At 38.8% G+C, this 16,221-nt stretch overlaps 1 protein-coding gene across 3 annotated transcripts in view; it reads left to right on the forward strand.

The window, feature by feature from the left end:
* TAF4 (TATA-box binding protein associated factor 4) overlaps positions 1–16,221 on the forward strand; it is an 88,427-nt gene that overhangs the window by 33,737 nt on the left and 38,469 nt on the right. For 2 of the 3 annotated variants that reach the window (XM_026664901.2, XM_087959199.1), the window contains exons 3-5: positions 10,018–10,202; positions 13,576–13,695; positions 15,739–15,858. In XM_026664901.2, coding sequence (XP_026520686.1) covers positions 10,018–10,202; positions 13,576–13,695; positions 15,739–15,858 — 425 coding nt within the window. The remainder of the gene's footprint in view (positions 1–10,017; positions 10,203–13,575; positions 13,696–15,738; positions 15,859–16,221) is intronic. The other variant, XM_026664902.2, reaches the window with a different exon arrangement.

The following is a 16,221-nucleotide window of genomic DNA, read 5'->3' on the forward strand; positions in this document are numbered from 1 at the left end:
TGAGCCCCCCCAGCTCATTTTCAGCTGGCAGAGTGCCACAGGAGGCTGAAAATGGGCCACATGGGGGGACACACGAGCCCCCCCTCTGTGCCCTGTTTTGGCCAGCAGGGTGATTCAGGAGGCGACCATCCCGTCTCCCTCCCCCTCCCCCCTGGCCAGCCCACGGAGGAGAAAAACAATGCTGATCTGGCCTTCGAAGAAATCCACTTTGACACCCCTGCCCTAGAAAGAGTGCAGAGAAGAGCAGCAAAGATGATAAGGGGTCCAGAGGCTAAACCATATGAACGGCTAAGGAAACTAAGTATGTTTAGTCTAATGAAGAGAAGGTTTAGAGGAGGCCTGACAGCAATCTTCCCTTGAAGGGCTGTCACTAGAAAAAGGGGACTGATTTGTTCCCCAGAGCATCTGAGCGCAGGACAAAAAGAAGTGGCTTTGAAGCTCATCGGAGGGAGATCCAACCTGGAACTAAGGAGGAATTTCCTGGCAAAACAAATAATAAATGGAATAGCTTGCCTCCTGGAATTGTAGTTGCTCCATCGCTGGAGGTTTTCAAGAAAAGATTGGACAACCATTTGTCTGGAATGGTTCAAGGCTCATTCCCTGGGCAGGGAGTCGGACTAGAAGACCTCCAAGGTCCCTTCTAGCCCCACAATTCTATGATTCTAAACATTTCTGGTAAACCTTGATCAGCCCTGCATATCAGCTTGAAGGAATTTCAGCACATTCCTCCTTGCAGAAAGAGCTGCAACCCAGGGATGTTGGTGGGCTTCCCTTGCTTGTTCGAGTGTTTCCATAGCATTTCAGGGACACACAGACACCGAAGTGGAAAGGAAGCGGAAGAATTTACACTTGTACTTATACCTGTAAACCTTTATTCTTTCTTTTCTTTTCTTTTCTTTTCTTTTTTGATATGTTCAAGATTACCCCCTCCCTCCCATTACCCACCAAATCGCACTACAGTAAAACGTCAATTTAATGGACCGTTTGAAAGGGGTCTCCATTAAATTTATATTTAATTGTCAATTATGTAAATGGATGCAGTTGACATAAAATTGTCAATGATACGGTGATGCAAATGATGTTAAGTTATACCAGTTTTCCAGACTGCTCTTGAAACAGCAGGTTCTGTCCCTTCTTTCAGAGTGAAGTCCCACCTAAAGTGTTGCCAAGTACAACTGACCTCTGTTAAATGGATGTTTGACAAATTGAAATTTTACTTTAATTCTGAGTGTCCAAGAAGGTTTGGAGTTTGCATTTCCTGACCAGCAGGTGGTATTCTTATCATGTAATATTCCAAGCTTGAGGCTGAGAAAGAAAACTTACTAGAGGCAACCAACGCATTCTATAGCCACATGTATAACCTGGAACTTTATTTCCATTTGTGATACAGGGAATCCCTGACTAATGACAAAAATTGGAACCGGAATTGTCATCGCTAAGCAACAGAGTCATGAAACATGATGTGGTTGAGGACTGAACATGTTGTTAAGCGAGGATCTCATATGGTTGCAACTTCCCTGTTGATTTTGCTTGTGGAAAGCCAACAGGAAATATCATAAATTGTGATCATGTGAATGCAACTCAGTGCCATGTCAAAACCATGCACCCCACATGACTGCAATGGCAGAGTCTATGAGGACTCATTTTAAATTTAACATTTGTTCTTCTCAGCTCAATATAATGTTAAACGATTGTTGGGAAAGTAAAATGAGAAAGATGCTCTCTTGGTACAATGCAGGCGTGACAAATTTCACAAATGAAATTTTGAAAACTGAACCAGACTAGTCTTTGAACAGATTTTTTTCAGGCTTTTAAATTTATTTATGAAATGTATATAGCTGTCTATCATAGGTATAAGACTTGAAAACAAATATAAAAACAACAGAAAAGGGCAATGCGATTAAAAAAATACAAAAGCGTCTTAAAAATATCCTTAAAAATTCGTAAAATTCATGGCTGTGGTAGTCACATATAGCAATAACACTCAGTGCAACCACTGTGCCAGCTCTACCACATTCCCTTGTCTCTGAGCCCATTGTCCAAATCATGTTTTCGTTCTTTTGAAAGGTGAGCAGGGTCAGTGTTATTGCTTTGCTATTGGATTCTACCTTTAATTGGTGATTGAAAGACAGTACTTTAAATGCTACTTATTCATTTCATGAAAATATGTATTTCTGTGTGTGTTACGTTTTGAGTTTCCAGCATGTAGACACCAATGTGTCTGCTTTGCTACCTCGCTTATTTCTGTTCCCCCCATTCTTTTGATTAAGATTTGAAATTATTACATTAAAAAAGCAATAAAAATATGAGAGAGGCTGGTATGCAGTAAATTCCAGGCTCTAGCAGCATCTTTCCTCTGCTAAGAGTACCTTTTTATAGATGAAGATAAATTACAGTGATAGCTGACCTCAGCTCCGCAGTTTGTTCTGAAGCCCAACCAGCAAGAAACCTCAGAAATGAACAAGACCCAAAATGTAGGCTGGTAGTCGCTGGCAGCGATATGTGCTTTGCCTGTTTTAACTGTTTTGCTTTTTTTTAGCTAGTCTGCGTACCTTTTTTCTGAGCATTAACAGGTTTCTGGTGATGGTGTCCTGTTATGCTATGTTGGATACTTATAGCAACAGCACTTAGATTTAAAGGTAGTCCTTGACTTACAACAGTTCGCTTAGTGACCGTTTGAAGCTACAACGGCATTGAAAAAAGTTACTCATGACCATTTTTCACACTTATGGCTGATGCAGCATCCCAGTGGTCACGTGATTTACATTCGGATGCTTGACAACTGATTCACATTTGTGATGGTTGCAGTATCCCGAGGTGTGTGTGTCATGTGGCCCCCTTTTACGACCTTCTGACAACGGGGAAAGCAGATTCCCTTAACATCCATGTTACTAATTTAACAACTGCAGCTATTCACTTAACCAATGTGGCACAAAAAGTCGTAAAAGGAGGCAAGACTCACTTAACGAATTTCTCACTTAGCAACATAGATTTTGGACTCAATTGTGGTCATAAGTTGAGGCCTACTTGTATATACCGCCCCATAGTGCTTTACAGCACTCTCCGGGCAGTCTGCAATGTCGGCATATTGTCCCCCAACAATCTGGCTCCTCATTTTACCGACCTCGGAAGGATGGAGTCACTTATGTGCGGCTGATATTTGGAACTCGGACTTGACGTCTGCGTGTGTTGGGTTTTGATCAAGATAATTTGTTTTCCTAAAGTTGGTCCGTTGTGAAATGGGTGCTAAAGTCAAAAGATTGTGGGATCAAATGAGTGAGTTGGGTTTTGTTCTGTTTTTTTTTTTGTTGCTGTTGATTTTAGAAGCTATCTCGGCTTTGTAATAATAAATGGTTTTGAAGCCATCTAGTTGGGACTAGGAATATAGAATATCAGATTTGAACTAAAAAAACTCATGTTGAAATTTGGCTATAAAGAATAAGTGATAAATGTGGAAGGAAAAGGACCTTGGAGGTCATCTAGACCAACCCCCTGATCAAGCAGGAGACCCTCATTTCAGACCAATGGCTGTCCGGTCTTTCCTTAAAAGCCCCCAGTGATGGAGCACTGGTTAATTGCTTTCACTGTCAGGAAATTTCTCCTGACTTCTCGATTGCTTCTCTCCTTAATTAGTTTCCATCCATAATTTCTCACCTTGCCTTCTGGTGTTTTGGAAAATAGGTTCATAACACACACACACACACACACACACACACACACACACACACACGAGGCTGATCAAATACAGGTAGTCCTCAACTTAAAATAGTTCAATTAGTGGCCATTTGAAGTTACGACACTGAAAAAAGTGACTTATTTCTCTAAATTTCTCATTTAGCAACATAAGTTCTGGCCTCAAATTGTGGCTGTAAGTCAAGGACTACCTATACTTCACAGCTAAAAGCATTTGCCCAACGCAGAACCGTTGATTTTGGAGCAGGAGAAAAATGTATTAGTGCATAACTGCGCAGTGCATAAAGCTTCAAGGATGGCAGAAGAGGCAAAACATCGGGACAGAAGGAAGATTGGATTGAACCGCGTGGGAGGCCAGACTACCTGTGTTGTATCTCATGGGAGACATTTATGCCTTCCTTTGGAAAAAATATTCCTCATTTCTCTCTCAAACCTCTGCATTGGTGACCAATATTTAAAAGTGGCACTCGATATATTGTTCTTAAGTGCAGGTTTCCCCTTTCTGTTTCAGAATAGAGATGCAACATAAAAATGGGCAGAAAGTAACCTTGCAATTTTATATGCACACGAGAATAAAGATGCCAGGTTTTGAAATGAGAGGCTCTTAAATGTTTATGGCAGTGTTTCACAACCTTAGGAACTCTTTAAGATGTGTGGATTTCAATTCTTAGAATTCCCCAGCTAGCCAAGTTGTCAAGGTCAAGAAACATGGGTTTACAGTAGCTCTCAACTAGTTTGTGCCTGATAAGCATAAATCTAGCACAGTAAAGTTACTTCTGCCTCAAAATCTGGAATGGGAACATTTACCCATGAGTGTTTTTTGCTTCCAGTGCTATTTGTGAGACATCAAAATCTCAGTTTACCACACTCTGATGCAATGGACTTGGCACAAAGCAGTCCAGTTTTCCCTCAGACCTATTAATATCAATTTGTGTAATAATGTTATTTCACGGACGATGGCTTTTACATAACATGTGCAGTGATGTTATGACACAGTTTGTATCATGTTTGAAATTGTTATTTGTTGTTGTTTATACTGTTACTGAAAGTTGTGATATAAATCAACATGCAATTTAAAAATATGATTCCTAAACTGATTTTTTTTTTAATCTTTGGTTTTTATTTTTTCCCCTGAGGTTTCCAGTAGGCTAATCATAGTGTATGTTATTCTGTCAGCATTCGAAAAAAAAGTACAGATGATCTTTGACTAACAGCAATTCATTTAGTAACTGTTCAATATTACAATGGCACTGAAAAAAGTGACTTACAACCATTTTTCACACTTACGACCATTAGCATTCCCAAGGTCAGAGTTCAGATGCTTGGAAAGTGGTTCATACTTATGACGGTTGCAGTGTCCTGGGGTCATGTGATCAGCTTTCGCAAACTTCAGACAAGCAAAGTCAATAGGGAAGCCAGACTCACTTAACAACCACATTACTAACTTAACAAATGCAATGATTCACTTAACGACTGTGGCAAGAAAAGTCGTAAAATGGGGTAAAACTCAGTTAACATATGTTTCACTTAGCAACATAAATTTTGGGCTCAATTGTGGTCATAAGTCGAGGACTACCTGTAATCACTCTAGTGATTGTCTCCAGGAAAATTAGTAAATTTTTTCTGGTGGATTGGAACAAACAAAAAAATCCTGTTAGTTTGAAGATGACATAATATGTGTGTGTGTGCATGTGTGTCCGTATTATAGTTATCATATCAACTGTCACTGAATTCTTTCAGTGGTTTGTATAAGGCTAATAGTATAAGCTTTCATATACTGCCAAATGTGTGACCTTTTGTCAAGTGTGCATGTATACACACACACACACACACACACACATATTTATGAATGGATAATTGTGGTGGTGACAGTAATTTGTGAAGTCAGAGGAAAATTGGATGTAGAAGGTAGAGATGTTTCTGGGATATCGCCATATTTTATATGAGATTCGTGCTCATCTATTCTTTCATGCATAGATTAGCCAGTTTGGAGTGGAGCAGTGGAGCACTGATGGACTGTATCTTCTTGGAAAGTGAGTGGATACATAAAGTCTTCATTTAGTGTCTGCCTTGTTTAGTGACTGTTCAATGATGAAATAGTAAGTTTACAACCAATCCTCATGTTTACAAACTTTGCAGGTCCGTAAAGCTAAGGAAACCTGAATTGTAGCTTCATAAACACAGTTTCACGTTTACTTAACAACAGGTTTGCTTAGCAAATTGCCTGTCCCAATTATGGTTGCTAAAGGAGCACTAACTGTATTGCTGTTACAATGTTTCAATGATGCTGGTAATGTTTTGCAAGAGTAAAAGTGCAGGCTTTTAACTCTGCTATCGTGTTTGGTCCACTTTTCTAATCACTAATCACTGGCGTGTCCTCTTCTTGCTGGTGAATCACTGTTTTAATAAATAAGTAGCTGCGGATCTGAAATGTAGCAAAATGGAAAATTCTGAATGTGGTATACCAGTATTTCAGCTTTACTAATCTCTTCAAGATTTCTTCAGTTTTAAGAGTAGGAGATTTAGATGCATATTTTTAAGTATTGACTATTTTTTTGTTAGGCAAGATTTAGTTCCAATGGCCATCAAAAGTGCAGTCTGCATTAAAGTGGCTTCTCACTCCTGCAAGATGCTTTCCCTTTGCACTTGGCGAGCATCAGCTTATCCTGTAACAGAATTAAGGAGTCTGGTTCAATGTATAGACAATATTTCTGGCCATATGCAGTCCCTTTGTGCAAATTAAATTTTGCCCTGCTGCTGTGGCAGGTCCTACCCTACAAAGCACCTGTTTTCAAAAAATAATAAACATGGTACTTTTCCTTTCCCATAAACAAATCTCTCCTCTCCTCTCCTCTCCCCTCCTCTCCCCTCCTCTCCTCCCTCCCCCTCCCCTCCCCTCCCTCTCCCTCCTCACTCCTCTCCTCTCCTCTCCTCACTCCTCTCCTTTCCATGTGCTTCTATTTTCCTCTCTCTTCTCTTCTCCTCTCCTCTCCCCTCCCCCCCTCCTCACTCCTCTCCTTTCCATGTGCTTCTCTTCTCTTCTCTTCTCTTCTCTTCTCTTCTCTTCTCTTCTCTTCTCTTCTCTTCTCTTCTCTTCTCCTCTCCTCTCCCCTCCCCTCCCCTCCCTCCTCCCTCTCCTCTCCTCTCCTCTCCTCTCCCTCCTCTCCCCTCCCCTTCCTTTCCCTTCCCTTCTCCCCTCCCCCTCTCCCTCGAGCTCCCTTTCACAATCCAGTCTTTTTTAGCTGGCATATTTTTCAGTTCTTGAATGTGTGGAAGAAAGTTTCTAAAAATGTGCGCATACATCTATAGACCCGCTACATATGTAGGGCTGGTGAATATACACAAAATACAGAGGTAAATGATCAGAGGAATTAATCAGGTATTTAAAAAAGATAGATGAGAGAATTGCAGTTAAGCAATTTACAAAGCAAACTTTCCATTATTCATTACAAAAAAAATATATCTATCCACAGTTATAATGAAGTGGCAGGAGCGTGCTGAGGGAAAGATTAAGCAAGAAGGAGTGTGGCTAGAGGAGAAAAAAAAAAAGGCTACTTGTGAAATGCAGGTTTACCTGTGCAGAAGATGAAAATGGAAATGCAATATTAGATAAGAATTTGAAGGGCGATCGTGATGGATTCTTTAGTTGTTTCAGAAAGCAGGGGAAGAAATAACAGCCCATGTTTAACTGGGCAGCCGTAGAAATGGAACCTTATAAATAAATAAACAAATAATTTTCAAGGGAATCAAACAGTTCTGTTGGATACCAGAGAACAATTCCTAACAGTAAAAGTTGTTTACTAACGAACAGCCTGTTAGTGTTGCTTAACTAGAAGCTGGATGGCTGTGATAGTGAATTGAGGCATTAGAAGATCTCAAAAGTTCCTTCCAGCCCTTATATTATAGCTAATCCTTGGTTAACAATGGCAACTGGGACCAGGATTGTCATAAAGCGTGACATCACAGGACCATGCCTCTTAGTGACAGCAATTCCAGCAGTCCTGGGTTGTTGTGTGGACTGCACAGGTTATTAAGTGAAGACTTCATGTGTGCGTGAGTTCTGTCTTCCTCCTGGCCTTCCCACTGACTTTGTTTGTGGAGAGCTGGCGAAGAAGGCCATACGTCATAACCATGTGAGCATGGGGGTTGCTACAATGGGCAGAATTCAGAGGACCAGTCATAATCACTCCTTGTTCAGCAACCGTTGCAAGGATCACCTGTATATGACTCTATAAAGCTTAAAACGGACCGTTGTGTTTTCAACAAGTTGAGATTTCAGTGAGGCTGTTTTGATCTTGGAGCATTGTCAGAAGTTAGAACAACCCAGGAAGTTGGAAGTTATGTATTATATTGAATGTTATAACCTTAAGGTATACATTGAAGCTTAAATAAGAGTTGAATGGATAAAATCAAAAGATATAAAGGTGTCATACTCCAATTAGCAACTACAGGAGAAAATTTGTTTAACGAGAAAAGATAATATGAAATTGAAACAGGACAGAAAAAAGTATAAATATAATAATTTGAATTGAGGTGAGATAATCAAAATAAAATTGAGAAAATTAAAAGAGGAGAAAAACTATGTAGAAAATGTAAAACAGTAATAAGATATGGAATAGAGCATAAAAATGAGCATGAAATTGAGTTTGTGTCTGTATGAAGAAGTGTAACCCGGGACCCTGCTATTTTCAAAAAAGATGTTTTATTTGTATTATGTTTTTTTTTTTTGGTGAAAACCCAAATAAAATTTTCAAAAAAAAAAAAAAAAATTAGAACAACCCAATTTCAATTCAGAAGACTTGATCTCTTCAGCCCCTCCCCTTCTCTAGGAAGATCTTATCAGTAAACACACTTTAAAAAGAAAATTAGCAAACATTCAGCTATTTCTCTTACTAAACTTTTACATTCTAAAATATTTTTATTTTCCAAATGAAAGCAGGTGTCCTTATGGTGCCAATTTTGTTATCACTGTTATCTGCATGAGATGAATAGTTTCTCAATTGCTTGAAGATTTCTAGACTGTTGTTTGTACGTAGATTGGTATGCTTTAATTTATTATGCTTCATTTATTTCTGTGTAGAATATGTGAAATACATTATGCTTTGAAGAAATAAAAAAAATCAGCCCGTAATACTGTTTTATACCCATGCTAATAAATATGCAATTTAAATTATTTCCATTTAAATGGATTAACGATATTAATTTTGTTGCTCCTAGGATTTGGAGCCACTGCATGGACTTTTTAGGTTTTTCAATCTTCTCCCTGCCCATAACTGTTATAGTAAGCTAAGTCTGTAGATCTATGAAGCTGAACAGAGAATGGAAGACTTTAATTTTTCTTTGGGGATATAATTCAGTGCTCCACCGTCTGTTACAGATGCACTGGAGGGCAGTTTTGGTTTTTATAACTACTTTTGTGACTAAAACTGTTATGGAAAATTAATTTAGAAGTTAGACAATTTGTGTTTCTATTTCTGAAACTTGCATTTAATTGGCTGATGGCTTTTAAGGCTGGTTGAATAAAACCATGCTCACTGTCAGGTTTTTCCTCCAGTTGCTCTTTTCAGAAGTGAGTAAAGTGTTGGAAAAGTGGGACCAGCATTCCAAGATAAACAATTTTACATTTGTGTGAAACCAGAAAAATATAGTGAGCTGTATAGTGGATGGTAGAATGGAATTTAAATCTACTGTACTAACAGATAAGTTGTCCTTCATTAAGACTTTTCAACCACTCCTCAACTTAACGCTATCTTGTGTAGTTATTATGCAGTTAATAGGGCTGATCCACATGTGTATTAGGTTGGGCATCTTGAAGGAAGAATCTTATTTAAAATGCAATTTTCCAAGACAAAAAGACCTCTCCAGTAACCATTTCTTTGCAGACTTTTAGGTGTTCATACATGTATTTTGCTTTTTAAATGGTTGTAGAATTTATTTTGCTAAAGACAGGAGAGAAGTGATTGAGAGGGTTGTAGAGCAGTATTGCCGCTCGCTGAAACTCAGAATGCATCAACGGAAGCTTTGTTGAAGGAAATTTCTGTTTTTGTTTTAAGAGCTGTCCAGCAGCTTTTAATCTTTGTTGAAACTGGGTCAAAATAAATTTTGTATGCTGGCTTTCTACATTAATGCCATTTTCTTGCAAATTATGAGGTGAAGTATAACATTTAAAGGGCAAGTAACCCCTTTTCGCCTCTTAATCGAAACCCAACTGATGTTTCTCTTAGCCTCTTCAGTGATGTTTGTTGCATCTTCCTCCCTTCTCAGCTGGGGTTGATTTTCTTTCTCAAACCAATTCTGATGGCTGCTTTCTCTGTTTTCTGTTAGGCATGGTCATTGTACGTAGTGAGAGTGGCCAGCTACTGATGATCCCTCAACATGCTTTGGCACAAATGCAGGCCCAAGCCCATGCACAGTCCCAGTCTCAAACTACCATGACTCCTCGCCCTGCCACATCTACCAGTGCTTCTCCGGTCCAGCTCTCGACTGTGCAGGTCAGTTCCCTGAGAAATGTAAGTAAAATAACACCTTAAATTCTTTCTTATGTTGAAGGTATCTGTAATGGAATGCGAGAATGACCTTGGAAAATGGGGAGAAGAGAGGCTGCCTAGGGAATGGTCATATAAAAGGGGGAAGAAGCCATAGTTAAATAATGGTTGGAGAAAGAAACTTAGAAAGGATCCGCCCTAACTAATCAGGAGGTAAAAAGAGATGGCAGGAGATTTGTACTTTCAGACTTTCAAGATTCTATAATAAAGTAGAATTTGCTCATCTTGTCATGTTTCCAATCTGGTCTACTTGGAAGGAGGTTGACATTAATAAGAGTTGGCTGTTTTCACTCTGGTGCTCTGCCTAGGATCTCCTGCCCTATACCTTATTTTTGTCCTAGGATCCCCTGAAAGTATTTGCCACGCTAGCCAGATATGGTCCTGCCCGATAACATTCAAGGACTCTTCTTCTTGTCCTTCAGGAATCAAATCTTAGATTTCCAGTGTTTTCATAAATGTGGATTACAAGATGTTATCCTTGAAAGCAAGCAGTTTGATTGCTGGAATCTACCTAAGTTCCTTCTGCAAAATCCTGCCAGAAGCAATTCTGCTTCAAAATCTAACCGCCCACACAGTATTAAGAAAAACAGCAAAGCCTCAGTCTCAAAACAGAAATGCCCAAATGTGTGGCAAATTTTATGTGCATGCATAGTATTATTATCAAACTGAATCTTCCATTTCTCTTATAAGCGAGAGACTACAAAATGTCTAAAAACTTTATGTGTGAGAATAAATGCTGATATCGATTGTAATTATATGAGAAATCCTACCTTTTTCACCATGTGAAATTTCCAGCAGATTATATTTATGGCTATCACTCTGTATCTGTTTTGATTTTGACATAGAAATTGTCCATATGTCTTTCCTTACTCCCATTAGAATTGAGGTCTTTTAAAGGTTTTTGTTAATGCATGTTGATAATTTTTAGAAAGAAGTCAAACAAATTCCAAGTTGATCACTCTTGTCATCAGTCTTTAAGGATGCACTACCTTATATATTATCAAGTAAAATAATATATTGATAATCCCTGGTTTTAATTGTTTTGCTTCCAATTTTAAATAAGTGGGAAGGAACCCTGGGAAGTTAAAAGGAATAATAAATACTGTAGTTCCTCTATTTTACTTTACTGTCTCTCTCTTTAGAATTGCTCCCCTGATAATTCATTTCTCTCTCTCTCCCTCTCTCTCCCTCTCCCTCTCTCCCCCCCCTCTCTCTCTCCCCCCCCCCGAGAGGGGGGGATTGTTTGCAGGGTATGAACTGTATATCTTCTAAACAGATGAAAAATTCAGTTTATGATATATGCATATAGTTCTGACTCGAAAAAAAATTGTGGCATGAAAGAGTTAAAAATTTCCGGGCTAGGGAAAAGAATGCGCTACTTCTTTCTGTAGACTGAAGGTTTTATTTTCTAATTATTTTTGAAGATTATTTTGATTTTCTTTTGGTACCTGCTTAGGGAAAGCCTGTGATTACTGAATACCAAAGCTTCAATCCCATTTATCTTGTAATTGCTTTTCAGCGATAATGATAATATTGAATAATAATTAATAGTAATTAATTATCAGAAGAGCCAGTTTGAGGCAACCTGTTTGCACTTAGTTGGCGCTGATAATTTTCTAATTCCGAGGCAAACATTGCAAAGTTTGAGTGTGTATTCCCTGGCTTTTTGGGTTTCTTGACTAATTTTTGATTTGTATCTTTTCCTTTGCTTTTAACAGTCCAAGTTTCTTTAAGTAAATACAGTTTCCTCAAATGTCCACAAAATATAAAAGAAAAAAACTTTGCATGCTTTGTTTTGTTTTTTTTTTTAAATCCATGCATTTAAGTTTTTAAAGATCTGGGGGTATTTGGCCCTATATCACAGGGATACAAGCAGTTGAAAGCATTTGAGATGAGAGTGGAAGCTAGGGCAGATCAAGTACCTAGCTGAGAGTTTTGCGTTTAATAATTAATTATATTCTGTTTCCCAGTTGTGCCTGAGCTGTTTTCACTTTGAGTATATATAGCTTTTATATTATTGATATAAAATAATAGCATCCTTACTTAATATTAAGGCCATCACACTTCTTGCAGCCTGGAAAGGTGCTTTGTGTCCATCAAGCTGAAAATTGACAGCTTTAGGGTCTCAGAATCAAGGTAGCATCTCTGAAATGAAATCTGCTTTGGCCTTACAAGACAGAGGTTTTGTGATTTGATTTTGCAGAATTGAATGTTGAAATATTCCAGCAATCATGCACATTACCTCATTCAAATTTTATTCCCAATTACGGCTTGATTTTGATTACCTTCTTGGGTCTCTTTGCAACTTGCCATTTCAGTTTTGGGGTTAGGATTATTTTTATATACAGGCAATCCTCGACTTAACAATCACTTGTTTAACGGCCATTCAAAATTATGACAGAAGTAAAAAGAATGACTTATGACCAATCTTTATAGTGTATACATCCTCACAGTCACCTGATCAAAATTTGGGCAACCCACATGCATTTATGGCGGTTGAAGTATCCCAAGTCACTTGATTGTATTTCAACCTTTCTAAGGGGCTTCCAATAAGTAATGTTGATGGGAGAAGCTGGATTCACTTAATGACCAAAGCAAAGAAGGACATAAAATCAGGCACAACTCACTTAAATGACCATCACACTTAGTGATGGAAGTTCCAATTCAAATTGTGGTTGTAAGTCGAGAACTACCTATATTCACTTGTTTAAACAAACTAGCATTTTTATAAAGATGACAGATGTGACTTTGGGCAGCGTACAACCGTCACAGGAGAATTATACTACAAGTCTGCTAGTAATAACTGGCCATAGTATACTTTTTCTTCTCTGTTTACTTTTTGTTGTACTTTTCCTGGTGGGCTGAAATTCTTCCTGATGGCTTTATATTCTTCTAATCCTCTTTTTCTAGATCCTTTCTAAGAGCCCATTTGTGACATCATCACAATTTAACAAAAATCTGTCACAAGCCACTTTATCTTCATCACCTCAATAACACTTAACACACTTTTGAATGTAGTGGTTCTCTGTTCTTAGCATTCTTATTATATTAATTGTATTTAACATGAAAAGTATTTATTCAGTGACCTCTAGAATCCCAGTAGGGGGGAAAATTAGCTTGCAAAATTGTAATGCTCTATATGATTGTGTAGTCATAGACAGATTTTTATATGCAAGAATACTTTGAAGGAGAAGCAGATGAAGAAAGCGCATAAGTTATTTTATGTCAAGTTTTGCAAAACACCGTTCTCCCCGCCCTTCCTTCTGCTAAATTATTTTGTGACTCCTCCTTTATTTAATTATATTTAACTGCTTTTTGATGAATGTACCTTTTCCAGGCACCGGGAACTCCTATAATTGCTCGGCAGGTAGCACCAACCACTATAATCAAACAAGTGTCTCAGGCACAGACAACTGTACAACCCACAACAACGTTACAAAGGCCGCCTGTAGTCCAGGTGAGCGGTTTTATTTTTGTTTTTAAACCCAGCTGATATTTCTTCCAATACTATCATAATAATAATATATATATTCCTACTCCTATTGGTTTCTTATGATTAATCCACTGTTTGTAATGTATGATTAATGATTGTAACTGTGATTATGACCTATCACCTATTATTTGCTGTTTATATGTATACTGTGAGTTTATGCACCCGGGACAAATTCCTTGTTTGTCCGATCACACTTGCTCAATAAAGAATTCTATTCTATTCTATTCTATTCTATTCTATTCTATTCTATTCTATTCTATTCTATTCTATTCTATGCTATGCTATGCTATGCTATGCTATGCTATGCCATGCCATGCCATGCCATGCCATGCCATGCCATGCCATGCCATGTGTGTATGCTTTTCCAAAAGGCAACTGGCCTGTGTTTTCCTAGAGGAGGAGGAGGAAGAAGACATTTCGCTTCTTATCCAAGAAATGTCATACGTTGTGACTGGATGGTGGGGGGCAATGGAAGGTAGGTCATCCCCACAACTGTTGAGGCTTCTTAGGTGAGAAGCGAAACATCTTCTTCCTCAAGGAAAAAACAAAGTCCAGTTGCCTTTTGAAAAAGCACCTTTGACACAACCATGACCTGGATGACCGAGAATCTCTTAGAGAGGATTCTATGTCTGCTAAGACGCCTTGGTGAGATTAGCAGTCCTTCTCCCAAATAGATGGGTGAGTCCTACTGTACAAAATGGATTTACCATTAAGCCATATGCAAAGGATTGCTGCTGACTTCTTGAAATAGTAGTGGATCCTGAACAAGGAGATTCATTGGAAACTTCATAAAGTTCCTTGATCGTCTTCTCTAAAGACTGGGATCAGGATTGTTGGGCACTTTATTGGAATGTAATCTCAGATTTGTGAGATTATCTTCTTATAGCTGGAATTCCATACACATTAAAAGTTATATTCCAGAAACCCCTCTTAGATATTTGCTTTTAGATTACTGTAAATCACTAAGTCCTGTGATTTCGATAGCGTAAGTTCATACATTTGGATATTGTTCTCAATAGATAAAGCTCAGCAGAAAATATTCCTGATAGATTGCAAGTTTGAAAACCTTTGGGAGAAATAACACACTTTGATTTGTCTGTCTGTGTCTGGTTAATAAAGGCATTATTGTGACTGCATGTTTATCACTTGTATTTATCCATCCTCTATAGCAGTCTGCCTAAGCAGGTGCCTCCCTTTTAAAATTTATTTAAAGTATCTAATGTTGCAAATGTTTTAGATCAAGGGTCTTCACACTTGACAGCTTTAAGACTTGTGGACTTCAACTCCCAGAATTCCTGAACTAACATGACTGGAGGAGGAATTCTGGGAGTTGAAGTCCACAAGTCTTAAAGCTGTCAAGTTTGAAGACCCCTGGTTTAGATTAATGCTTGTAAATTAGTTATTTCCTGATACTTGGACTTTTGATAGTTCCAGGCAGTAAACCCATTGAAGAGTCAAAGGAAGCTGGAAATATGTTTCAGCTCTTCCCTCAAATAATATCTTTTAAACTACCCAATACATTTTTGTGCCTCCCTTCGTAAATTGTGGTTTAAAGTTACCCTTTTAGGCTACTGTTGGGACATGGCAGCAAACATTCCCACCTACCACCCACCTTCCCCGTCCATGATTAATGTCTCGTAGGTATTTGTTTGCCCGGCATACCCACAATTGGGGGCAATTCTCAAGAAGCAAAAGCGAAACAAGTTTGTTGGTTCTAGCATTGAGCTGCATCCAATGGCTTACACATTTCTGTGTGCAAATTCTACCACCTTCTCCTTTTTTTAAGCAGCGCTTTTTAAAATATGCTTCCAGGGTTTTCAGTTGAATGCATAGGATTTTGTGCCACCTGGCGGTCCTTCTTTTAAACAGCATTAAACAGTATCTAAAAGCAGTATCTATTTTGGGAGATTGACCACGGAAGACAATCTGATCGTAATGAATTCGCTGTTATTTCTCTTCCTTCCTCTTCTCCCTCCCCACCTCCAATCTAATATCTTTGTGTTGCAGCCTCAGATTGTTCTGGGTAGTCCTGCACAAACAACGGCATTAGGAACTGCGACTGCTGTGCAGACTGGAACCCCTCAAAGGACGGTGCAAGGAGCCACAGCAACCTCCACTGCGGCCACAGTAAGATGCTGATTGCTATTTGCTGCAAGCCAAAAAGACTGATCTTGTTAGCTTACCAACAACAGACTCTCTCATCAAATAAATGTTCAATATGGAACATGAGATTATTGGTAGAGTCCTATAGACCAAGAGTCTTCAACCCCTGGTCCATGGACCGATACCAGTCCGCGGCTTGCCAGAAACTGGGCTGTGCAAACAAGAGAAGCCCCATCTGTGGGTTGCAGGCAGCATGTGAAGCCATGCCTCCTCCAGTCCACGGAAAAACCTCTCTTCACAGGACCGGTCTCTGGTTCCCAAAAAGTTGGGGGCCACTGCTATTATACTACCTAAGACTTCTCAGGAAACAACAACTGAATGAAAAAC

The sequence above is a fragment of the Notechis scutatus genome, chromosome 3, assembly GCF_049901735.1.
Source record: "Notechis scutatus isolate UNSWTSFEM ecotype Mainland chromosome 3, rNotScu1.2, whole genome shotgun sequence".
Lineage (NCBI taxonomy): Eukaryota > Metazoa > Chordata > Lepidosauria > Squamata > Elapidae > Notechis > Notechis scutatus.